The following is a 26,510-nucleotide window of genomic DNA, read 5'->3' on the forward strand; positions in this document are numbered from 1 at the left end:
TCTGCAGACCCTTGGAGAGTCAGACTGACAATGCCTGGGGCTCTGAACCCCAGCCTTAGAAGCACCAGGGCAGGCCACTCTGTCCTCCGGCACCTTGCCAAGATGCCTCTACTGCATCTTAGGTGGCTTCCACCCTCTTCTCGAAGGTGGTCCAGTCAGAAGATGGCAGGTCAAATCCCAGTGGCCACCCTGGAGCCCAGCAAGGGTAACTGAGCCAGGATCAGGCTTCTGCTTGAAATGCTTGGCAAGGAGGGTTTTTTTTTTTTTTATTTCTCATCTCCCACTCCCCAGCCCTTAAGAGGCTCTGTCGAAAAGAAACGATGGGAGAAGTCCAACTCTACATTTTGCTGCATCTCCTTTTGTGTGTGTCAGTTTGTCAGACTTCCACATGTGAAAGGATGGTGCACGAACTGCCAAAGTCAGGGTGGCAGATTTCAACATTTCCCAAAGCTTTCAACATTTCACATCAAGGTTCTGGGTGCTTTTCATCTCCTGATCTATAGCAGAAAGCTAGTTCGTTTCTGTGGCCGTCACACTGATTCAAGGGGAGAAAAATCTGTCCTGCAACCCTAAAGCAGCAATGCAACATCTAATACAAATTCACAGAGACATTCATCCAGATGCTCAGAAGTACTTCGTAGTGGACAACCTGGCATTTTGGTAGAGCAAAATGGAAAATCTTTTCCAATAGTAATAGATGTGGGAGCAAAGGAGCAATGATGTTGGTTTTAGGCATTTTAAATTCACAGTGGACTCTCCCTTCACGGGCAGCCCAACCTTCCCCATCCTTCTCAGCCTTTGGATTAGAAAAAAAATCTGCTACTCTGTGTTTCAGAGCCCTCCCCTAGAGCCATGCATGTGCTTGATGAATTTCTTGAGCTTTCCTTTCTATTTCCTGGAATCACAATGTTGGAACTGTATAAACTACATAACCTTTGGCCAAAGGCATGGAAGTTAACATGCCATGGGGAATAGAATGCATCAGTGATGTGAACCTACCAAAGTTCAACACATACAAATAATATAAAATTCAGTTTTTAGTCCCTCTTTGACACTCTCTGGGACCTGATTAAATGGACTTCCTCATTTCTTCTTAGCTCCCTTATCCGTTTAGAGGTAGGCCAGACCAAGAATTCTTTTTTCTGTCTAAAGAGGTGAGAAATTACGGCCTTATTCAGTCATTTCGCTCCGTATAATTATAGATTTTTATTTATATCATGCCTTTCCTTCTACAAGGAAACCATAAGCCACCCCAAGAGTTGTGAGCTGTCCCAAGACGTCAAAGTGGTGGATGGGGTATAAAAGTTTTGAATGAATAAATAAATAAATAAGGAGCCCACGGTGGCTTACATAATATTCCTCTCCCTTTTAATCTTCCCAACAACCCTGTGAGGTAGGTCAGTCTGAGAGTCAGTGATGATCCCAGAGCCACCCACTGAGCTCCATGGCCAAGCAGGGACTCGAACCCGGATCGCCTGAGTCCCAGTCCAACACTGTAGCCACTATACCACGCTGTCTCTCACAATCTGCATATCAGGGGAAAATGCATACAGCAGTGTGCATATTTGAGGCTGATGAATATACAAATGCATATATTAAGAAAGTCTGCATACACTATGCACATATGTGGAAATACTGCATGCAAGAATGAACTTTCATGCATTATTTAAAAACACACTCACACAAACATCCTGGTGTGAATGATTGTGAAAATGATAATGGACTGGAAATAGACTGATTCACCTACCCCTACCTGATAGCACTGCAAACCTCCAGGACAAAGATGAGGAAGAAGCCCTGGGACCGCGTGGGCTGATCACGGCTCAGTGCTGCAGGAAGGGACCTTCACTCAGTGACAAGAAAGATGCTTGGCAGACAGAGGTTCTCCTATACCTCCTCTCTTTTTATCCTCACGACAGTCCTGTGAGGTAGATTTGGCTGGGAGGCAGTGGCTGCCCAAAATTACCCAGTGAGCTTCATAGAAACAGAAACAGAGCAAGTCAGAAGGGTCTCCCGGGCCATCTAGTCTGACCCCTGGCTCCAGCCACTCTGCTCATGACATGCCTACCATGTGCATGTTCAGCCTATCCTTGAACACCCTCCAATGGAGCCTCAACGACCTCCCATGGAAACCATTCCACACCTTCGGGGTCCTAACTGTTAGGAAGTGCTTCCTGGTATCCACCGTAAATCTTGTTTCCCTGAGCTTTGCTCCATTGGAACGTGTCCTGCCCTCCACTGCAGGGGAACACAGGTCATGACCCACCTCTGTATGGTACCCCCTCACGTATCTGTATGTCGCTAACAGGTCCCCTCTGAGTCTCCTCCTCTCAAGGCTGAAAAGTCCCAGCTCCCTCAGTCTCTCCTCATCTGGCTTATCCTGCAAACCAGCCACCATCCTTGTGGCCCCACGCTGCACTGATCCAACCTTGCTATATCCCTCGTGTAATGAGGGGCCCAGAACTGAACACAACACTCAGGTTGCGGGTGCACCAGAGACATACAGAGTACCAGTAACACGTCTCTCGATCTAGAAGCCACACTTCTGGCTATGCAACCAAGGGTGGCGTTGGCCCTCTTGACTGCTGCGTCGCACGGCGGACTCATGTTTAGCCTGCAGTCGACCAGCACCCAGAGATCCTTTTCATGGCTATGGAGGGACTAGAAGAAGTCCCAGTCCAGCACTCAAGCCCTTATGCCACACTGGCTCTCGTGCAAAGGTAGCTGTCACAGAGAGAGGCATAGAAGCGCCTCTTTGCAGCAGCCCTTCCATGAACATGAGAAAACCTGTTGCACATCTTCTCCCTGCCCATCTCCAAGGCCAAAGAAATGTTCTGAAATCATGCCCAGAAAACCTCTGGGAGAGATATTTCAGTTGCAGCCTTTTCCCTGCTATGGCCGTTAAATGGAGCGGGGGGAGGGCTACCTGCAAAGGTTTTTTTGTCAATAAACACATCACTGCATGAGCCTATAAGGACAGAAAGAGGGGGAAGTTTACCCATTCATCACTGGTTCAGGCAGCAGTCATTTGAATGCCCCCCAGGGTAAAAGATGGCATGAAGAGCAAAGCATCAAAGCATCTTCAAGAAGGTGGTCCGGGTGGGGCCTCCCGGCGGGTTGCAAAAGTTTTGTGTAAGCAAAGAACTTCTGGGAAGAGTGTTTGGCCCCATCTGCAACCTGATAAGTCGCAAGCAAGGGAAAAATTAATCATTTGATTCTACCAGTGGATGAAAGGACCTAGACACATGTGCTTTTCCTGAAGATAATTTATTGATGCTCGTACTAGAGGCCAGCTCTTGATGACAGGGGTCTGCAGACATTACCAGGGGAGTTCATGATACCTAAAGGAGGGATGTGTGAGGAATCCAGTGTAGGGGTGGGAAATGCTCAGCTCCCCGGCCTCCAGCTTGTTTTCTCTCTGCCTTCAGTCCTCCTCCAAGAGAATCTGTGAAGCTGGCTCGCACACACGCCTCTCCCACACCTGCTGTGCAAGCAGAGTCCTGCTTCCACACACGAGACTTGTGTGCTTTGTCTTTGTGAAAAGAATTACTTATTTTGTGCAAAGAGACTGCTGGTAGGTTCTGTACCCGTGCAGACTGGATCTCAGTGCTGCTCACTTCCTGGCCCAGGACCAAGTGCAACAAGGAAGTCGGGTAAGTTGCAAGGGCGATGGATTTTCTCTGGTTCTTCTGATTTCTAATTGCAAGGTCCCTTTGGGGCTTAAAGGTTTATCACAACTTACCTTAGGGCCTGGCTCACCCTGTTCTCCTGGAGGTCCTCTCCTTCCAGGACTGCCCTGCGTAAGACACAACAAAAATCACAAAATGGATTCTTAACATAAAAAATTGTCCTGTGTTAGAGAAAGATCTTATTGTCCTGTTCCCAGGAGCAGCCAGCTATGGCTCAGGCTGGTGTTCATAGACTCTTGGCCCAAGCCAGAAGCTCTCAGCAAAACAGTATCAGCCACATTAATTTAGTTCACATCTTAATACAAACTGATCTAATTTGCACTTTGTAAACTAATATGCAAACTGGAATGCAATTATCCATTGGTTTTCACACTCGTACAAATTTTGGGATGCAGTTTTCTGGTCTAATAATAACAGCAGTAGTGTACATTAGTTAAAACTGCTTTTAAACGTGTTTACAATACAGAAAACTGGGAGCACAAAAACATATATTAGAGGCATGCTTGGCAAAAGGTGTGTATTATGAAAAGGTGCATACAAAAATGCCTATGATTTTCTTGCACACAAAAATGCCTGCAATTATCCATGTGGATTTAAACAAAAACAGTAAAAATTGCAAACCGATGCAGAAATGGCATGGAATGGACTTGTACTTGGAAAGATGCAAACATTACAGAAAGTGAAAGAGAGATTTCAGTCCATAATAAAAGTGCCCACCATCTGCTGCAGCTTAAGTGAGCCTGGCCTGACTTTGCATGGCAGGGAAAGTGACTGAAAGCGTCTCCTGCCAACCACCCAACCCACTTTGACAAAGAACAGCTCTCTGCATTAAATATACCTTCTTTGTCAGGCTCCATATAGGTTAAAAGCAGGAAACCCTGTTAAAGGTGAACACAGATACAAAAGAAAAAACAGCTTATTACAGTAATGGGGCTCCATTCTCATTTCGCAGAGTGCTTCTGACTTTGCCAATCAACCTAATCTGTATTCCGGTCACTTTTGCAACAAAATCAACTGGAAATAAGGTTCGTGCTTAAAGGCCTTTCCACGTAGCCACCCCAGCTATGACAGCACAGACGCATAGGGCAGTGGGGGAGGGGCCCAGTTCCATCATACGTTTTCAGCATCTACCTTGCCAGTGGATCTAGGAACAAAGGAATTGGCAAGCTGACATTTTACACAGAGACTCCGTCTCTTTTCTTTTCTTTTCTTTGCATTCATTCACTGACTGGCATTAGGCAAATCTGAACAGAGAAGGCATTTTCCATGATGGCTACCAATGTTAAGCAGGATGTAACTTTCGTTAAAAGCATTGCACTGGGAGGACCATGGACTTGCTTCTCTCACTCCTTCAGAAATGTTACCTCCTTGGCATCATAGCTGAAATCTCAGCAGTGGATGTGGATGGACTGACTATTCAGGAAGCACCAGAAGAGTGTCAGGGACCGTCGCTCCAGCATGCGTGGAAATTGTTGTCCATTGGATCCATTGACAGGGCATTAAGAATTATGAGCAATTCTTGTCACATCGCTTGAAAAACCTTGCCATTAGAAGGATGATGCTGGCAGTCCAATTTATGTGAAATGGGATAGGCACCAAGCGATGCCCCATGCAAGAAATGTTGCGAGCCTTGGCTGAACATTGTCTTGCTCCCATCTGTGTCCTGAGTAGGAACTCTTGTAACCTCAGAAGTTCATTGGGTCCACCTTTGGGTCCAAAGTTGGACCCAAAGGCCATGGGTCCACCTTTACTGAGAACAGCACACTGTTTAAAGTGTTGCTCAGTTCAAGCCCAATTTCAACCTAAAGGACCCTAAGAAGAGAGAGGAGAGGCCAGAAAGTTTCCCATCAACTTCTTGCACCTGGAAAGCAGAATGTCAGGCCCTTAGGAGGATACCTGGCCCCAGATCACCTCTGCATCCACGCATATAAGCACGTTAAACATGCGGGTAGGCATATAAAAAAACACGTGGACATTTTCTGCCTTAGGGTTGCGATGAAACTCTGTCGATCCATCCCTCTAGCATCCTGGGCTGCTTCTCTGACTTGGCCTGGTCTTCCAACATGAGCTGAGCCTAGCAAAAGTCCACACATGCTCATGGAGGGGAGGCTGTGCAACCAGCAGCTTTCTTCCATGTCAAGCATAGGCTGCCGCAGGTGGCGCGGAAGAGCAGTGCTGCTTGCACAGCTCTTGCAGAGGGCTCGAATCCCGATGCGTGCTGTGCAAATGCTCGGGGTGCTCACCAAGAACTCGGATTCTCTGTAGCGGACTGGAATTCAAGGAGCTGTGCCCAGGGAAAGCAACCAGTTCCCAGCCCCAGAATGGACTCCTCACACATCCTTAGTCTGCATAGGGGTGTTCTGTCACATTTCACATGGAGATGAGTAGAGGCCTGTTCTCCCCTGCAGAGGAGGGCAGGATGCGCTCCAACGGAGCAAAGCTCAGGGAACCCAGGTCTCCCATCGTGGCCTCTGTGCATCACACATATGAGTCTTTGTGTGACTGCACAGATGGCCACTCGAAGAACATCAGTTACAGGTAAGCAACCTGCTTTTCCATTTAGATGCCAGGAAGCACTTCCTGACAGTCAGGACCCCGAGGGTGTGGAATGGGCTTCCACGGGAGGTCATTGAGGCCCCATCGGTGAGGGTGTTCAAGGATAGGCTGGACGTGCACATGGTGGGCATGTCGTGAGCAGAGCCGGCTGGTGCCGGAGGTCAGACTAGATGGCCCGGGAGACCCCTTCTGACTCGCCCTGTTTCTATGTTTCTATGTCCTCTTCCATTGGTCGTGTGTAAGTGGGCACCTGATTTCGGTGACATTCAGTAGCAACGCTGGGATCATTCTAATGCCTCTCAGGTGTGGATGCGAGGTATAGTTCTCCACCCCACTAAGGAGAATGACCATGCGCATACAGCTGCCTGGAGACATTCATGGGAAGCTTCACTCACCGGAGCGCCTGGAGGTCCTGGCAGGCCTAGGACCCCTGAAGTGCAGCTGCAGGACGGAAGCAGGCTGGGACAGGCCTCTTCGTCTCTCTGCAAGGGAAAGAAGGAGCTCAGCACGGACACAGAAATGGGAGCGCAACATAACGTCGGGCAGAATCTCCTGCTGAGGTGGCTCCTTAGTCCATTGAGTCCAGTGTTTCCAACTCTGACTCGCAGCAGCTGCCCAAGGTTTCAGCCAGGAGCCCTTCCAGCCCCACCTGGAGATGCTGGGGATCGGAATTTCTGCCTGCACAGCATGGGCTTTGTGCTGATCTGCCCTCTTCTCTGATGGTCACGATGCCCCATTCTGAGTACACTGACCCAGTGCCTGATTTTTTGTTCGGGGGGGGGGGGGGGTCCCACCTTAAGGATTCCTTCTCTAAAGTAGTTTCTCCATAGTTCTGTGAGCTTGCTAAGACCTCCTCTTGCGCATAGATGGTGCCTTGCTAGCTCCTTTAGCAACAACACTCCAATCTGGGCAACTGAAGTACAGCGAACGCACAGAGACAGGCAGATGTGCTAAGTGGGGAGATGCAGTGGATTTAAGAACCTGGCAATAGCCCTGCTGGATCAGACCAAAAGTTCATCTAGAATCTTAGGACAGTGGACTTGCGGATTCCGGAGCAGACCAGCCTGAGTTCCACAAATTTGCCCTTATTCTAATCTGCATTACCACAAATGTGTGTTAGCGCTAATGCACATTTGCACACATGAAACAACATTCTCATACATTCCTAAAAAAGATTTTGGTTCTGTTAATAAGTGGTCAACAGAATGAAAAGCACCGGACAAAACACAGAGAGAACAGGGTCAACAAAATCCATGTGATACTGCAATGCACTAGCATAAATTGCTCAGCATTTGCTGCACGTGGAAAAGCAGCTGTTCTCCATCCTTACCAGTGCTGGGACGTCACAACATCGGTCCTCTTCGGCCCACAAACTGCTGCACACGATCTGCAAAGACTGCAGCTGAAACTAGAGAAGAAACAGAATGAGAGGATGGTCAGGAAAAAGGCTCTGGAAGTGGCTCAGATGGGCACAAGCGAAGGCAGTGAAGAAAGGCAATGGGGCGGCATAAAAATGATTTAATACATAAATAAAATAAATAAATCGTTGCAAGGAGTTCTGATCCGAGGTTGGAAGCCACACTGCACAGCATCCTTGATGGAGCTGGGTTGCTTGCTAAGGGGCCAGAAGTGCTTTTGCCCTGTATCAGTCCAACAGCAAGCAATTCGTCCCGAGAGCCCTGCTCCAAACCAAAGACGCTCCGTTTGCCTCAGGGCTAAATCACATGCTCTGTGACATGCAAAGTATGAAGCTGATTCTCATATTCTGTTTGCCTTCATGTGAATGCACTGGAGCCCTGATGTACAGAAGGAAAGGAATAAGCAAGGGCTGGACTTTGAGCAGCCATAAAAGCAATGGAGGTGCCTGGTGTAATTGCTGTGGGAATGACAACTTCCTGCAGGGAAGGCAGAAGTTCAGGACAAGGAGAAGACCACCAGCCATCCGCCGTGGTACTTACTTCATCCTTGCTTCATCCCTCTAATCAGGATAGTTTCACACCAGGGCATGTACACAGCCTTTTGTGGATATTGTTTGGGATAACAAGGCTGGTGCCAGGTGGACCTCCATGGGGAGGTCATACCAGAGATGGGAAGCCTCCCTCCTTTCTTGCCCTCCTTCCTTTCCCTCCACTGGCAGCTTCTAGGGGAGCTCTATAAAAGCTCTAGCTTGCTAGTTTGCACTCTGGCATTCTGTTCAGAATGAGGCGCACAGGGGCACCTAAGCAGCTGAGGTCCCTGGGGAAACATCTACCATACCAGGAAGCTGGAGGTAGGGAAGCATCGAAGCTCTGAGGAATCCATCCCCCCAGAGTTCATGGAATGAAGTTTGCACAACTGGCACCCTTTTTCTGCATCACAAGCGGCAATGCAAACAGAGGTGCTTCTTGTGGCACGGCCCACTCTGCTTAGCATGCCCACGGATTTCAGAGGCTGGGCTTTGGGCACCAAGACTGGATGGTGCCTCTTATATCGTACATCCGTGTTGGGGCGCTTCATGAACCTTGTGTAATGAGGCAGCTGCATGAATCCTGGCTGGCCTTCAGGTGGACCAAGAAAAGGAGGAGGCACAAAACTTTTGGGATCCTGGAGCTACATCTCCAATCTTTCCAATTATAGAAAGAGAAGCAGAAATAAAGAAGCAGAGAAGCAGAAGCAAAACCTCCCACTGAGTCTCAGGGAGATACCTCTGAGAAAAACATCACATCTTCCTGCAGCCCATAAATGCGCCCAAGCCAAACATTTTCTGTCCTCTGCAAAACCTCAGAATGTTCTGCACAAGGCAGCAAACATCCTTCATGGTCTTGTTTTCCCCAGTCCAGCATCCTCAGTTTCATCTGTTTGCAGTTCCGCTTTGGAAGCCTTTTGTAGCGACGGCCTACGGCAAAAATGTTCTGTGCGCTTTTGGGTCACAAACATGAAAGACCCAACAGATGCATGTTCAGTGAGCCAGCATTCAACAGGTCTGCACTGAGCAAAGTATTCTTTTTAGGAGTCCACTAACTGGTTTCAGCTGCAAACAGGAAAATTTACTTCATTGTCATTGAAAGAAAGTGTTTTATTCTGTCTTGCTTTAAAAAAAGATCTAGAAGAAACAAGCCAATATTCCTCTAACGAGGGCTATCTTCCTTCTACTTCCTAATACCCCCCATATCAAATCCTGTTTCCTGGAGACATTAACACATTTCAGGCATGAAAAATCCATGTGGCTACCATCCATGGGAGGTAGGGTGGGAAGTTCCATTCAAAATCTGCATTCATTAGAATGTCTGTACAGTAGGTGTGTTGAACCTCAGCTCTGTGGGCCCAAATCTGGCCCAGTTGAGGTCTCAATCTGCTGTCAGGATCTGCAGGGAGATGCAGTTACCCCTGGTGACCTTATAAAGAAGTCCACCTGGTCAACCTTCTAAGTACTTGCAGGATAGGTGTTAGATCTGTAGGTACTTGCAGGATTATGGTCATTACAATCATGCAGACCAGCTGGGTGCTGCTGGAGGCTTCATGAAATGCTTCGCAGCCCTGCCTTGCTTTACTTTACTGGGGTGCCACAGGGTTCAGTTCTGGGCCCAGTGCTCTTCAACATCTTTATTAATGATTTAGATGAGGGAGTACAAGGAAAGATAATCAAATCTGCAGATGATACAAAACTGGGTAGAATAGCAAACACCCTCGAAGACAGAATGAAGATCCAGGGTGATCTTGATAAACTTGAACACTGGGCTGAAACCAACAGAAGGAAAATCAATAAGGACAAGTGCCAAGTCCTCCACCTAGGAGAAGGAAACCAAAGGCATCAATACAAGATGGGGAATATGTGGCTCAACAGAACTGAACAAGAAAAAGATCTTGGTGTAATTGTGCACAATAGGCTAAGCTTGAACTGGCAGCTGCCAAAAGGGCAAATGCCATTTTGGGGTGCATTAACAGAAGTATTACTTCCAAATCACAAGACGTAGTAGTAGAAGATTTAAGAAAGATGCAGGTAAATTAGAAAGGGTCCAGCGGAGGGCAATAAAAATGATCCAGGGTTTGGAAACACTGCCTTGTGAGGAGAGACTGAGAGAACTGGGCATTTTCAGCCTTGAGAAGAGAAGACTGAGCGGGGGGGGGGACATGATATCCTTCTGTAAGTACCTCAAAGGCTGTCACAGAGGAAGGTCAGGATCTCTTCTGCTAATGCCAGAATGTAGGACATGGAATAATCAATTGAAGTTGCAGCAACCCAGATTCAGGCTGGACATCAGGAAAAGCTTCCTCCATCTCAGAGCAATGCAACAGTGGAACCAGCTGCCTAGAGAGGTGGGGGGCTCTCCCACACTGGAGACATCCAAAAAGAACCTGGACAACGATCTGAGCGGGATGGTGTAACGGTGTCCTGCAACAGCAGGGGGTTGGACCCGATGGCCTTCATGGCCCCTTCCAACTCTACTGTTCTATGATTCTACTACAGTCACATGAACTTTTAGGCTGGCTGCTTCGTGTTCCTTTTCTGGTATAAGCTTCCAGTCTGACAATACCTTCCCTTGTGTCCTGACTTGCTGCCAGTCCTTGCCTTTACCCCTAGGCTTGCTACATCTTACCAAGTTCTCATCTGACCTCCCTCCCACCAGGTCCTGATGCTCCAGTCAAAGATCCTTTCTATTGATGACCTGGATCTAACCCTGGCTTTCTTCAAATCCTCAAATGGCCACACCCACTTCCATGGACATTCTCTTCTTTCTAACAACTCCTGAGCAGGATCTTCCTGGAATTTGGTGCTCTTCTACTTATTGTGGAATAGTGAAGTTGGAAGGAGCCATTCTTGGTGTATGCTGAGAATGCACCATCAGTTAAAATGTCCCACTCAGTGGCTGAACAGTTGCATCTTGTATCCTTCCAGTGTGGGAGAGCCCAAAACCTCCCTAGGTAATGGGTTTCATTGTCGTACTGTTCTAACAGTCAGGAAGTTCTTCCTGATATCTATCAGGATTTGGCTTCCTGTAACTTGAACTCATTATTCCACAAATATCAATAGGATTAGCGAAAAATAATAGGATGCCAGGGCATTTTTGGGTGCCTGAAGCCAAGCCAAAAGAAGAAACTGTGGGATGTGGATCTCACAGATGGTTCCACATCCCACATTTTCAGCACAGATGGATTCCAGAGAATACTGTCCCTGGGAATGAGTATTCCCTGAAGCAACCTCAACCAGAGCTGTAATACTGGGGCAGGGAGGGAAAAAGTTGGGTTTAGGGTTCTGAATTCCTTTCTTTTCAGCACTTGGGCAAAACTCCCTCCTCCCTTCCACTTTGCCCCTGGTATACCCAGTGAACTTTCCTTTTCAATTAGGGACAAAATACTTGATAGGAATCATGCTCCATCATGAAGTGTGTGATTCCTCAGAGATTCCTCAGTTTTGGTATCTCCCGTATGTTATTATTATTATTATTATTATTATTATTATTATTATTATTAGAACATTTCTATGCCGCCCCTTGCCGAAGCTTCGGGGCGGCTTACAACACAATAAAATACAATACAATGCAAAATAACAATATAAAATTAAAATTAATAATATAATAAATAAATAAATAATATAAACGATATAAAAGAAAAGAAAAGAAAAGAAAAGAAAAGAAAAGAAGTCGCCCTGGCCAGATGAATAAGTAAATATTGTTAACAATTAAAATGACGTTTAAATAAAAAGGTCTTCACCTGGCACCGAAAAACAAATAACGACGGCGCCAGGTGGACCTCTCTGGGGAGCACATTCCATAGATTGGGCGCCACCGCAGAGAAAGCCCTCCTCCAAGTACCTACCCTCCTAATTTTTGAGGAGTTTTGTCCACATAAAATGCCTCGCAGGAGGCTGGCGCACCCAGGGGCCCCGGGAAGATTTCTCTCTCCCACTCCGCAAGGGTGACCCTTGGAATCACTTTATCCCAGAGCCTAACAGAGGTAAGCAAAGATCCTTGTGTTGTGATTAGCAGATGGCCTGGAAAAAACAAGAGCAGCTGGCCAGGGACCCCAGGAATGGTAGCTTTCCTAAGGTGCCCAGATCCTTGCTATGGATCAGGTTCCAGGGCAACGTCGTTTCCCAGGGTTCCTTGGAGCAGGGCCTCTGCTAAGTCTGAAATCATCATGCATTGTTTTCTGATGTGTGGGCCTGGAAGGAATAGCTCAGTTTGCAGAACTGAATTATGCTGTGAGATATCACCTGTCATTAAAACTCAAGTCCCCACCCCCAACCTCTGTGTAAACCCCATCCAGGTTTGCAGGTGAGGTTTTGGGGGAAAGGCTGATTTTCCAAGCAAAGGGCTGGTGTAATGGAGTGGATGGAGCCAAACTAGAATTTCCAGCATCAATGCAATCATGCACATGTTTGTAGCACCACTAGGGATGAATGGATTTTCTTCACCCATTCCGTCTGCATTTTGTGGATTGACAGGTGGCTTCCATTCCATTGGCAGAATCAGGTCTTTTGCAATTTCCCAACCTTGCTTCATGTGCACCTGTGCAACCTTGAAGTTTTGCATAAATACCTTCCAAATGTGAATTTCAAAGCTTTTGTCTATTAGACACAATTTTAAAACTCTAACTAAATTTGATATGACTATGAAAAGTTTAAATAATAGACAGTCTACATGTGATTTATGAAAAGTTGATTCACTGTGGAATGTACAGGTTGGATTCATAGAACTCCAAACCCACATGAATCCATTGTGGATTTTTCCAACATCCCTAAGGTCTTCTAGGATACATGCAGTGCTTTTTTTGTCATCAAACGCACCAGAACGGAGTTCCAGCACCTTTTTTCGACAGATTTTCCAAGTTTTAAAAGTAACTTTTGAAAATTTGATGTTTGGTCCATGTGGATTCGAATCGCCCTGTCGAGCATAGCAGGTTGGAGGCAAAATCATTAAAACGGTGCATGTGGGCTGCTTGTGTGTCGAATCTGATGCATGCGTACTTCGTCCGTGCTGGTTGTGATGGCGCTGCTCAGCTTGTGATGCTGCTCGGCTTGTGACTGGTCGTGTGGTCGCGCACTGAGTGCTTACTGCAGGCGGCGACCGTTATGTTTCGTTACACAACTGACATGTATGCGTGTGTGTACAGTGACTGACTACGTGTGAAAGGTAAATAATTTCATGAGTTCCAGCAGCTTTTTTCTTACAAAAAAAGCACTGTATACATGTATTATCATTACAGGACCTATCAGAATATAGATGAATCCCCACAGAATCCCCACTTGCCAAGAAATCTTGATCATGAGTTGAGCCAAGGGTCGCTCATCTGTCACCATGAAAAAGTACTTCTTTGCCCAACACAAGTCCCCTGTCCCAAAGAAATAATAATGTGCATTTCAGTATGACTGATAGGCTGATTTAGTAGGGAGGGAGCATATATTTGGCAACAAATGGACTTAAAACAAGCTCCACAGATCAAAATGACATTTTAAAAGATACATCCAGTTAAATAAGCTGAGATGATAGCCAATAATGAGGCATTCTGCCTATCTGAGGACAGCCGTTTTCAAAAGGCAGAATATTTGACAAGTGATGGGTACCAAAGCATCTGAAAAAGGAAGGGAGGCAATGAAGGACCCGTCTTTCATTAGGATTCTCCCCCAGTTATCCGCATCCATTCAATATGCCAAAAAGACTACAACACAAATGCAAGAACAGGAGAGATGCTTGAGACTTTTCGTCCTCGATTCAGCAAGGCAGCTGTCAATCTATATCACATAGCAATTTGGGGAATAACATTCTTCTAAAAAAAATGATAATTCCTGCTTGAGTCATATCTCCTGCTTTTACAAAACCAATTTCATCCACAGTGGATAGATACAATCAAGAACCGCAGAACGGAGCAGAGGCCATACTTAACGCTACTGGTGTCACTCCAATTTAGGGGCACAAGGGTTTTGCAGCCAGACGTCAACCGAACTCATGCCTTTTAAAGAAAAGCTGCTTCTTTTCCCATGGACTTTAGAGCTCAACGAACAATTGCATTTTAATGTGCACTTCCTGTGCTATTCATCTGCAGCATTGCATAGTTCGTATAGGCTATTTCTATTTTCAGGAAAGCAGAAAATACCAGCAACCTAGGTTAAGCAGGTGCCACAGGCTTTGCTTTCTCGTTGTCTGCAGTTCTGACTGTTCCTCCTTCCTGAGCAGAAACAACGTGGTGCCCAGGTGGATGGTGCACAACTCTTGAGTCCTCCACTGACAGCACTCCAGATAGCCCAGGACAATGGAGTGAGGCCAATCAACAAAGCGGGGCTTGGGGTGGTGTCCAAAGACGCCTCCCCACCACTGGGGTTCCTCAGTTGCCCCACATCCTCTAAGGGAGTGGAGCTTATGATAGAATCCCAGCCTCCACTTCCTAAGACGTTTCCCCTAGACTTTGCTTGGCTGGGAGCCAAGACCTAAGTGTGTGTAGGCTATCTCTATGCTGAGACCAGCATTCTGGAAAAACATATTTTTACGTGAACCTACTGAAACCACACTTTCCAGACACACTCATTGGCTGAGAACAACGTTGTTCCACATGTTTTGTTCTTCTGCAGATTATGGAATGTCGTTCTCGACTGAGGAAAAAATATCAGAGTCCACATTTTAGGATAAAATGCATGAAAATGTGTGGCTTAGGATGAGATGCTTACACCAATTTGCAGTTTGTGAGGACAGGCATAAAAATAAGTTCACATGCTCTTTTTTAATTGCGGACAGATATGAAAGCAGGACAGAACAGACTTAGAAACATAGAAAAATAGACTTATCTGCCCATTCCTAGCTTAAGTACACAGCTTCTGTACAGAAAGTAAAAGAAAGATGCAAGAAAGGTTGGCTGGGGTTGGCAGGTGCAATGTAGTCACCAGCCCACACCTGTCCTGTCCATCGTCCGCAGCTATATTCGCTGCAATGAGGTGGTGATGGAAAGGAACACACAGCCAGGTTGCCCCAGAAGGAAGAGAGAGAACATTCATTCCACAGAAGGCTTTGGTATGATGAGAAGCACAGTTGCCACATCTGCTAAGGCTAAGAGAATGTTCGATCTATTGTTTCTGACCATTTGTTCGAAGAAGGACATAAAGATACTGAGAATTTTGGGCATTATTTTAGTTCAAGGCTTCAGTGCTCCCCTTACTATAAGTGGAGGTGTGTCTACGCTCTTTCATCATGCTGCCATCCTGTCCTTGCAGGAACTTCAGTGGTCTGAGTTTTCTTAAAAGCCCTGTATAAGACTTCTCCAGGACTGCAACCTTGGGTGTCTTCGATGGTGCTTCCTGCTGAGAGCCTGAATGCTGAACAAGAGTGTCTTTGACTTCCCAACAAGGGCAGGAAGTCCTTCTTAAATTCTCTAAGGGGCTTCCCAAGGAACTCAGCAGCAAGAGAGGCTGCAAGAACAGAATTGGGGGTGCGGGGAATAGTAAAAGAAAGAGCCAGAGCTGTTGGTAAGGGAAGCTCTGAAGCCCTGCATCACAAGACATTTCTCTGACTCTTAGCATTCCAGCAGAAGAGGCAGAAAAACAACTGCTTCTTTTGCAGGGAAGCAAGAGATTTTGAAAGGACACTGTGCTATAATGAACTCTTGCTTATGGCAAAGCATTTCTCTCCTATTAATATCTTCTGATTCCTTATCAGCTTGGTGCCCTCCAGAGAGTTTGGACATCATGAAGACCAAGGCAACAATCAGGGATGCTACAAATTGATGCCCAAACTTTCACTTAAGGAGCAGCTGGGTGGGGTGGTTCGCATCCCGATTCTCTTCTTCATTCAAGGAATTCAATGATGCTCATGAGGTCCTCCTCCTTTCCCTTATAATGTTCACAAAAACAGCCCCACAAGGTATGTTGGGCTGCAAATCGGTGGCTGACCCAAGCCTGTGGCCCAAATTTGCAAACCTATGGCCCACCCTGTGAGCTTCATGGCTGAGTGGGACTAGAACCCAGTTCTCCCAAGACCCAGTCTAGCAGTCTGACTGGTTCACCACACTGGCTTTCTGATCCAGGCCAGGGAGGAAGGGCTCCTACTGGGAACACGCTTGCAGTGGACTTACCATTGCTGACCCACTCCGGGGGCCCCGTGTCCTCGTCAGTTTTCCCAGCATGACAAAGCCTGCCATTGAAATGTCCTCGGAGGTTCCAAGTGGCTTCTCTGATGTTCTCCTGCAGTCAATATAGAGACTGACCCTGGACCGGCTCACTGATATGTGCACCTGCTCAATAGACAGAAATAGTTACCTTGTGCCTCACCTTGATGCTGGCTATTTGATGCAATCTAAGACAACCAGAGACTTCACAGCCAGACCATAGAGCATATGCGTATAGTTTATGAAGCAGACCTCGTGCCACAATGGTTAGGAGAAGAGCGTGAGGAGCTTGGCTCAAATTTCTGCTCAGCAAGCAAGAAGCGCACCTCTTTGCTGCCCTGCACTGTTTTTCTGATGGATTATATTGCTCTGCACATAATTTGAAACATTTCCCCGACTTCCATTGCTGGGGCATCCCAGTGATGCCCTAGAACAGCCTCTCTCAACCTCGTGTCCTTCAAATGTGCTGAACTCCAACCATGAGAGTCTCAACAAGTTGCCAACAGTTCTAGAAAAACTGGTATTGAAGACTGTGCACGGCTGCTGGAGCTGAAGCCACCACACCTGGAGAACACCAAGCTGGAGAAAGCTGCCTCAGCCAGTCCAGCATTCTCCTTCCAGGTTGGCCAAGCAGGTGGGCAAGGGAATCCCACAGGTAGGAAAACCTTCCCCTGCTCCTGTTTCCCAGCCACTGGCATTCGGAGGCACACTGCTTCCAGGGGGGGAGGCACAACCGCGGGGGGGGGGGGGGGGAGAGAGAGAGAGAGAGAGAGAGAGCTCTCCCTATCACTTTCTCCACACCATGCATAATTTTATACACCTAGGGATACAGGAGGCTGCCTCACAGCAAGTCAGTCCATTGGCCCTATCTGGTTCAGTGGTTTCTTCTGGAATCTTCCCAGGCCCACCTGGAGATGCCATGGATTGAATCTGGGCCCTTCTGCAAGCAAACCTGGGACTTGATCTATGTGCTGTGGCCCCTCTCAGAGCCAGTCCCCCTAATTTTAGAGGCTTGCTCTAAAAGAAGGAGGAGACAAAAGAGACGAAGGAGACGGAGAAGAGGTTGCTTTTTCCAGGACTGGGGCAGCCAGCCGGCCTTCCACCGCATTTCTGTCTAAGCGAAGCAACACTCCAGGGCAGTGATACCGGCAGCATTGTTTCCTCTCCCAGGGCTCTCAGAGTCAGCCCTGTGATCTGCAGCTGCAAAGTGCCCGGTGCTTTTGCAGCAGCAGTCGTGGGGGTCGCCGTTCAAGTCCTGTGCTCGTCTCGTCAGCTTAAAGATACAACACAGGGGAAGGAAAGGTCTGGCAGAAGGTGCGTATCTGCAAAGGGACTTTCACCAATGGCCAACGCACCTGGCCCTCCCCTCCCCTCCGTAAGCTGTTCTTTCTCTCAGGGTATGTGGCTTGCATAACCTTCTTCCTTTCCTTTTTAACCTCACAACAACCCTGTCAGGTAGTTTGGACTGAGAGTCAGTGCCTGGCCCAAAGCCTTCCAGGAAGCCTCATGGCCACATGAGGACTAGAACTTGGATTTCGTGGCTTTTCCCGTCTAAAACTCTAACCACTGCAGCAGACTGGCTGTCTATGCTAGCTCTTCGTAGCAATTCAGTTTTGCAGAAGTCTTAGCTCCACAGTTACAATATTGTTCTAATATTTTGCATTGAAAATAGGTGACATCAATTTGCATAAGCTAATTTACGGATGCTCTGAAGTGCCTGCATCTTTAAAGGATGCTGTCTGATAAAGACACCCCTGTTTGTAAAAATGGATGTATGGAGAGGGGAGCGGAGGGATCGGGGCAGGGGGCGGCTGGAGATGAAGTTTGTGTGGGCAAAAAGCCACCCAATCCAGTGGGGGTCAGATTGTCACAGAGACGCCAGAGTCACGAGCTTCCACTGGCAAACAAGAAAAGGTTAATTTGAAGCTGGGAGAAGAGAGAAGTGGATCGAAGGGGACAGACTGTGCACCTCTTCCAGGCTGAGAGAGGAACAAAGTGATCATCATCTCTCAAAAACAGCCTGCCAACTTTCTGCCACACGGGCAAGTCAACTCTGGAGCACATCAAAGGAGGAACAAATGGACTCCCATCAGCCATTCAATAATTCACAACTGAGATCCTGCTAAGCTTGAGAAGTACCAGCTCTGTCTGTCTGATTAAAGTAAGGCTGTGCATGGACCAAGGTGGACTCCTGCATGAAGCTTCCAGCTAAGATCATTAACCTGCAAAAGCAGAGAGGCAAGAGGGAGGAAAGAATTCAAGCAGGATGCAGCTCCCCTTTAGTCATGTAAATAGGGGAAAAATTGTAGAGTAGTTATTAGGCTTTTCAAAGGCAAAGGGTTCAGCGACAGTCAGCTATATATGGAAAAACAGAGACATGAGAGGTACAATGTTTATGCTGCTGCTATTTAATTAATTAACAATCAATTAATTAAAAGAAATTCTGTCCTGCCTTTCAGCACAGCCATTCAAGGCAGCTCTCAATGAAAAATTAATTTAGCAACCATAACATAATGAAAATCACAAACATGTGTATTTTATGAGACAGGTTTTACTGCTCTCGCTCTGGGAACATTTTGTATATGATTATTTTAATGCATATGTTTTATGTTGTTATATTTATTATATTAAGTTGCCTTGCATTACATTACCCTAACCCTAACTCTAACCCTGGCCTATGAAGACCCCCCACTTGATACCTGTTGAGGCAAAATCAATAATGAATCAAAGAAATGCAAAGTTTTGCAGTTTTCTTTTAAACATTCAGAATTTCAGCTAGAGATTTTGGATGTACACAAACTGAATGCCAGAAAGTAGCACTGCTGCTAAACGAAAGCATTTAGCACCATATCTGGGCATGCTAGATTCTTATGCTCCAGATACTGCAACCCACCAGTTCCTGTTGGACTCCAGTCCCCATCATCCCCAGACAGCATGACCCATGGTCAGGCACGATGGGGTTGCAATCCAAGGTCAGGGGTTTATAGAGGCCTTTCACCTCTGCCCTGCAGCCTCACAGTTGGACCAGCAACAGCAGCAGATGTTGTATTTCTTATGCAGAGTGGCTGATCCAGACTTTAAAAGTCCTCCTACACACCATGGCTAGGAACCTGATCCATACTGGGCCTATGCTAGAGTGAAAATGAAAAAGGATGTAGCTGCTAGATGGATTCAAAGTCATGCAAGCAAAAGAAGTAAAGAGAGAGGCAATCGGAAGGGTCTTTTTGGTTGTGACACCCCAGATCTGGAATGAGCTTCCCAAAGTGGCATGCCTGGCACCTACTCTGTATTCTTTTAGGCACCAGGTAAAACCTTTAGTATTTTCCCAGTATTTTGTTACATTTTTAACGACAAATATTGACTCATTCGCGACTGCTGTGATTTTATTGTCCAATGTCATTTTTCTCTCGTTCTTGTTTCTGTGTTTTTAATTTTTGTCAACTGCCCAGAGAGCTTCAGCTATTGGGCCATATAAAATGAAATATAAGTAGATAAACTGCAGTTACGTAATGTAAATTAGATTCCGCCATATGCACAGGAAGCTGTGTCTTCTCGGTCCGTCTGCCTAAGGCAGCATTGCTTGCAGTGTCTGGTAGCCAATGGCTCCCAAGGGGTCGGGCTGAAGTCTGCCCTAGTTCTACCCAGAGTGGCCGTGCATCCTTCTGCATGGAAGGCAAGCCTTCTCCTCAGCCACAGCTGTTCTTCTGAGTTATACGTGGCACATGACATGGGGACAGTCTTAGCAGGCAGCACTTATTTGGTCCATTCAGTGACATCTCCAGTTTAAAGGTCCCTCGAACCGAAGGGCTGGGCAAGAGCTCCACCTGCAGCATTGCAAATCTGTCTATCATTTGGAACAGACCATTCTGGAGTGGGCAGACTGATGGCCTGATGACAGCTCTATAAGTCCAGCTGATTGCTTCTGATTAATCTGTAGATCATTTTTAATATTTGAGTCATAGGATTATCCCTCCCCCGTGCAGATTTTCTCATTCCCTTCTGTATTCTTGGATGCATTTGTGCATACATTTTAATAGATTAGCACATGCAGACAGGAAGTGATTTAGCAGTTCATTATCATGCTGGCACATGCCTGAAAATCCATTAGTATTTCAGCAGGCAGAAACACCAAGAATTCAGCAAACTTCCCAAGGATAGGTCTAGGACCATAATTTAGCTGTTTCTGCCATGACCATCATGCATCTCCATTCTCCTTCTTTGGATAAGGACCTTGTGAAAGCTCCCATAGAAGATCCTCTTCACTTCCTGCTGGTCAAAGATGACTTCCTCTATATCAGTCTCATGGTCACGATGGAAATATATCAAGGATTTCTTATTGGCTACAGGGAAGATGAACACAAAGGGGAGGTGCTGAAGAAAAGCACACAGGATGTCAAAATCACCAACAACAGGCGAGGGGCTTTGCGGAAATAACAGAGGGGAAAAGGAAGACGTTTTGCTTTCAGGACCAAAAAAGTTTGAGGAACTCGAAGAACCTCTTACAATATGGTCCCTCAAAAGCATATTTCCTTCAGTGAATATAGAGCAGACCTTGCTGTCCCTTGGTTTGGGTTTCTTGCTGTCCCGAGGGTTTAGTCCCAGGCAGGAATCCGGAGCAGGTTTATCATACCCCAGGAGGGCTACCTAACATGGCGAGCAACCTGCATTCTGTTTGGTGGGTCTCACCTTGTGCAGTCCAGGTGCTTAGTATTTATTTATTTATATTGCAATTTACATCCTGCCTTTTTCCTACAAAGGACTCAAGGCAGCTTACATCATTCTCCTCCTCCATCTTATCCCCACAACAACAACCCTGTGAGGTAGGTTGGGCTGAGAGGCTGTGACTGGCCCAAAGTCACCCAGTGGGCTCCATGGCTGAGCGGGGACTCGAACCCAGGTCATCTGAGTCCCAGTCCCATGCTCTTAACCACTACACCACACTGGCTCTCTGTGTATGCCCCAACCTGAAAGTTTTCAATGGGTAGAGATTCATGAAAAATCAACACGTACAATCCAGCACAAATCCCACAGATCTTGATGGAACTTGTGCGTGTGGGCTGCTATGCCAAGGGGACAGCCAGGTGAGGACCTCCAGAGGGAGGAAGCCTTTGGCAAGGTAGAACCACAGCTGAGGGACAGAAAAATATATTGCATATGCAGAAGCTTCCAAATCCAGTCCCCAGTAACTTGATTTCCAAGGAGGAATGCGGAATGACTTTCCACCCAAACAATGGTTCAGTCTGGACACTCTTGGTGGCTGCATTCCAGTTGTGGATTGGGCCAAATAAACAAGGGGTGGGACCTAAATACAAAAAAAAATGGCAGCCTATGACAGCTTAGTCATCTTGCTGCCAGCAATGAAGCCTTGGGAGAGGTATTCTGGCCTTTTAGATTGGAGAAAGGTGATCTGTGGTCAGAGGAAATGGTTTGCAGCCAAGGGGTGTTCACATCTGAGGAAACCTGGAGGGCCAGATTTGTCACATGGGCCTGAAGATCAATGGAGAAAGCACAGATGGAGAGCCAGTGAAAGCTTGAGCAAACGGAACCCTTGGCCTCTAAAATAAACCGTATTATTAGGGACCAGGTCAAGAGGGTTGGGGACAGCATTCCCCAGCAGAGGAATTGCAAGAGGAATGGTCCGCATCTCTTGTAGCAACAAAAACACCCCCAGCAGAATGTCCTACGGACCTACTTACGATCAAGTATGATGCCAAGAAGAGGCTGGAAGTCCTCATCTGTTATCTGCAATACAGCAAAGGCTTCCCGGGGACTTTCTGGCAGAAGGCGGAGAAGGAAGGTGATTGTGAATTCAGCTGGAATTCCAGAGACAAAGACTTCACTGTAGAAATAAGTAGTTTGTGCAGAAAGACAGCAAAGTAAAATATATTAGAATGATCTTCACAAGAACTTAGAAACATGGGGATCAGCTTCATATGGAGTCTGATTAACTGGTCTATCTAGCTGAGAGGCGACGAACCCCAGCCAGGCTTCTGCTGACACCTAGGAAGAGTACACCCTGAATTAAACTCTCCAGAGGAACCAGGTCTCCCTTGTCACGGATCATAAGTACCTCCTTCTTAGTCATCAACAAAGGGAGCAAACCAAACGGAGGGACAACAGAAGGTTGAGCCCCTTAAATCTTTCCACGCTGCATCAGGGGAGGGGTACGAACCCTCACAGCATACGCAGGATGTACAAAGCAGCAAAACCTTAGCTCACCAAAGGTTCCAAGGTTTAACCTGAAGCTTATTCTGAGTCTGAATTAGATTGCAAGCTTTGTTTACCTTGTTTTGCACAGAATTCTCTCTCTCTCAAATGCATGTATCGATTGTATTTTTCAACAGTCTGCATACCATCAAAGCTATTTGGGGTTCGGTGAGGGTCCGTGAATCACATTTCAGGCTTAGAAAGATCTGAATTAGGATCTCAGATTACACCTGGGTCCATTTTTAGACTAAAAGGTGAGAACTAAGTAAATCCTGAGTTTTAAAAATTCTGAAATGAATTTCGTATATATTCTGAGTCATGGCCAGAAGGTATAGAAGGCAGCAGGTCCTTAGAGAGGCCAGACAGAAGGGAGAACGAAGCTTTTGATTGAACAATTAGGTAACGGCATTCTGACGGGCGTTGGGGAAGGCTGATGCTAGCTATGGTTGAACCCCACATGCACCTAATCTCAGGGAACGGTTTTGGTGTCCCCTGCGCAGGATAGTTCAGATTTCCAGGTTGGGGGTCACTCTCAGTGCTTTTCCATGGCAGTCAGGTATCAGAGCTCCATCCGCTTCTCCGGCTCTCTTGAGCTGACAGAGAAAGAAGTGCACTGGATGCTCTCCAAGGACAGTGACCTTGGAAGGGGGTAAAGAGACCATTCAGGGAATGAGGAGAGGAGGAGACTGTTAGGACCGGAATGCAAGATCTCCACAACTTCCATCTAGCAAAACTGCAGAGCTGGATGCACGGGAAAGCAAAGATGACTTCTGTTGCTCCTCCACTTGGCGCCTTCTGGTCACCTCTGTCAGATCGCAGAGATCGTGATGCTAATGAGCAGTCTTTTTAAAATCCAATAAATAAATAAATAAATAAATAAATAAATAAGAAAGACCAAACTCTTAGCCTTCCAAACACACTGACTGCCAGCCTTATCCAACATATCCATCCAACATGGCAACATATCCAAAGGTGAAATTTTACTTTTGTGTTTTCTCTGTCTGTTTCTCATTAATGGCATCGTGCCCTTGAAAGGCTTTTTATTTTGGTCATTATTATGGCTAAAAGAACAAATCAGTGTCTCTGAACATTTTGACGAAAGGACTCTGTGGAATCTCACCATTTGCTGTTAAGAAGCTTTGCTTCTTTAAACAAGATTAAAATTATCCCTATGTTTCAGCAATTAAACTTAAAAAGGAAGCTACATCTGCCTCTTCATAATCCCTGTCTGTTTTGATTTGCAAAGCTGTAGTCAATAATAGAATCCAATGGCATACATGCCGCGCCATTATAAACCCCAGATTACGCAGAGAGGTCCGAGTTGCAACTCAACAAGCAAAGTCATGTTCCAAAGTCACTGATTCACTGAGACCAACTTGCAGCAGGTGACAACATGGCTTGACATGGTATGGGGCATACAATGAGCTCTCAACGGATTCAGTTCGACACCATCCATGGCAGAGTTTTACTCTCAGCAGCTGCCCAGGGATGTGGGCGAACCTGAAGCTCACGGATGAAATAAGACACCTCACTGGGTCCCAGGCCAACCCAGTTCAATGGGGACCCCTTCCCCTTCCTCCACACCCTGTCCCCTCCCTGCCAGTACCTTGGAGGATGCCCAGCTTGTTTGCAGTTCCTTCCCCCATTCTAGAAGACTTGAAAAGCCTCCCTGGAGGCACATAGGCTAAAATGTACTGCTCTTTCTGGTGTGTTGGCAATGCATTTTGCCTTTGGCCACACGTACTAATGGACCGTCACCTTGAAACTTCTCCACAACTGAATGTGGGCCTCACAGGGAAGAAGGAGACCCCCCCCCCGATCTTCGGAAGACCTTTGAAGGGGGTTATGGCTTGTTTAGCTTTAGGTGTCCCCTCTTTTCAATGGAACTTTAGTCCTATATTAAGGTTAGGGGTGAGCACCAGGGTAAGGTTAGGGTTAGAAAAACGAGGTGTCCTAGCATGATTTTGATGGTTGGGATGCATTTAGAATGGGCAGAAATGATGAGCTGTGCAGGAAAATCAACTCATGGAAGACTTTTTCAAAATTGTCCAATTTTCAATGGAACTTAACCCTATTTATGGTTAGGGGTGTGCACCAGGGTAGGGTTCGGGTTAGAAAAACAAGGTGTCCAGGAATGATTTTGAAGGGGGCCGCTGCAGGAGAGGCGAGGGCCAGGGCACAGCCACCCACCAGCACCGGGAAGGTATGGCAGTGGGTGATTGTTGTTGGGGACTCCCTGCTGAGGGGCACACCGCCGCCCCAACCTGGAGACAAGGGAGGTTTGCTGCCTGCCAGGAACACGCATCCGGCATGTGAAGGACAGAGTGGAGCGTCTTGTTCACTCCGGGGGTCACCAGCCGCTCCTGGTGATCCATGTGGGCACAAAGGATGTGGCCAGGCAGGGTGTGGTTGGGACCACCAGGGAAATTGAGGCCTTGGGGAAGACACTCAGGGAGCTGAAGGCCCGAGTGGCCTTCTCGTCAATCTTACCTGTCTGGGGATTTGGGCCAGGAAGGGACAGGAGGGCCTCCGAGGTGAACGACTGGCTTAGGGTGTGGTGCCAGAAGGAATGCTTTGGGTTCCTCGACCACGGCACTTGTTTTCTTGCCAATGGACTTCTGGCAAGGGACGGGTTACACCTCACGAGGATGGGGAAAAGGTCCTTTGGAGATGCTCTAGCAAGCTTCATCCGGAAGACTTTAAACTGAGCCGGGGGGGCGGGTTCAGGCCCCCCAGTAATGTATCTGCACTGGACAAGTGTGGGGGGAGGATCAGGGCTCTGGGAGCAGCGTTTTAGGGATACTGCAGGGACTGACAGGACTCCTACAGAGAGGGGCCAGGTATCAGGGAGAATGGGAGAAAGGAGGAGGCTGGGAACTCCAAGGAAAGGAAGTGGTGGGAAGGAGTTGAGGTGCATGTACACCAATGCTAGGAGCATGGGTAATAAGCAGGAAGAGCTTGAAGCTCTCCTGGGAATAGGAAGGTATGATCTGGTGGGAATCACAGAAACTTGGTGGGATGAAAGGCAAGTCTAGAATGTGAACATAGAAGGGTATCACCTTTTTAGAAAGGACAGGAAGGGAAAGAGAGGTGGGGGCATAGCTTTATACGTCAGGGAAGGGATAGGATGCAGTGAGACAGAATGCAGCACAGATGGGGATTCGGTAGAGGCAGTCTGGGTTAAACTTAGGGGTTTTGACAGGGAAAGAGACCTGACAGTGGGGGTATGTTATCGCCCTCCAGGTCAACTTGACACACTGGATGATGTCCTGACAGGCCAGATTCTAAGGATATCTCGGGGGAGAGACACAGTAATTATGGGAGATTTCAATCTCCCGGATATTACTTGGGAGACTCACTCGGCGGTGACAGCCAGGTCACGTCGCTTCCTAGAAGCTATAGAGGGAGGGTTTTTCACACAGAGGGTCCGAGAGGTGACGAGGGGGGGAAACATCCTTGACTTGGTCTTGACCAATAGGGAGGAGCTGATAGGTGAAGTACAGATTAGGGGAGCTCTGGATGTGAGTAATCACTCCATCCTTTGCTTTGAGATCAGGGGACTGGGGATGTGCAGCAGGTCGAGCACTAGAAGCTGGGATTTAAAGAGGGCCAACTTTGGCCAACTGAAGGCCAGACTGGGGAAAGTCTCCTGGGATAGGTTACTGGAAGGTAAGCGAGTTGAGGAGGGGTGGATAGCACTCAAGGGGGAAGTTTTGGAGGCGCAAGCCTTGACGATACCTCTAGTCAGTAAGGTGGGGAGGAGAGTGCTGCCATGGATGCGAAAGGAGGTGGTTAGAGGGATTAGGCGGAAGAGAAACCTCCGTAGGAAATGGGTACTGGGGCAAATAGACAAAAGGGTATACCGGGAGGAGGAGGCCCGTTGCAGAAGGATTCTTCACAAGGCTAAGGCTGATTACGAGCTGAGACTTGCCAAGAATATCAAGAGCAACAAAAAGGGCTTCTTTCAGCATGTAAATAGGAAGAGGA

General features: G+C 47.1%; 1 protein-coding gene across 1 annotated transcript in view; it reads right to left on the bottom strand.

Annotated features, from left to right (window-relative positions):
* The window catches only part of COL20A1 (collagen type XX alpha 1 chain), a 116,534-nt gene that overhangs the window by 20,494 nt on the left and 69,530 nt on the right, over positions 1-26,510 (bottom strand). The window contains exons 22-27 of the mRNA XM_044455152.1: positions 22,013-22,155; positions 20,547-20,656; positions 16,284-16,442; positions 7,576-7,653; positions 6,641-6,727; positions 3,743-3,796 (exon numbers count right to left, since the gene is read on the bottom strand). Coding sequence (XP_044311087.1) covers positions 3,743-3,796; positions 6,641-6,727; positions 7,576-7,653; positions 16,284-16,442; positions 20,547-20,656; positions 22,013-22,155 — 631 coding nt within the window. The remainder of the gene's footprint in view (positions 1-3,742; positions 3,797-6,640; positions 6,728-7,575; positions 7,654-16,283; positions 16,443-20,546; positions 20,657-22,012; positions 22,156-26,510) is intronic.

The sequence above is a fragment of the Varanus komodoensis genome, unplaced genomic scaffold (genome assembly GCF_004798865.1).
Source record: "Varanus komodoensis strain SLA01 unplaced genomic scaffold, ASM479886v1 scaffold8, whole genome shotgun sequence".
NCBI lineage: Eukaryota > Metazoa > Chordata > Lepidosauria > Squamata > Varanidae > Varanus > Varanus komodoensis.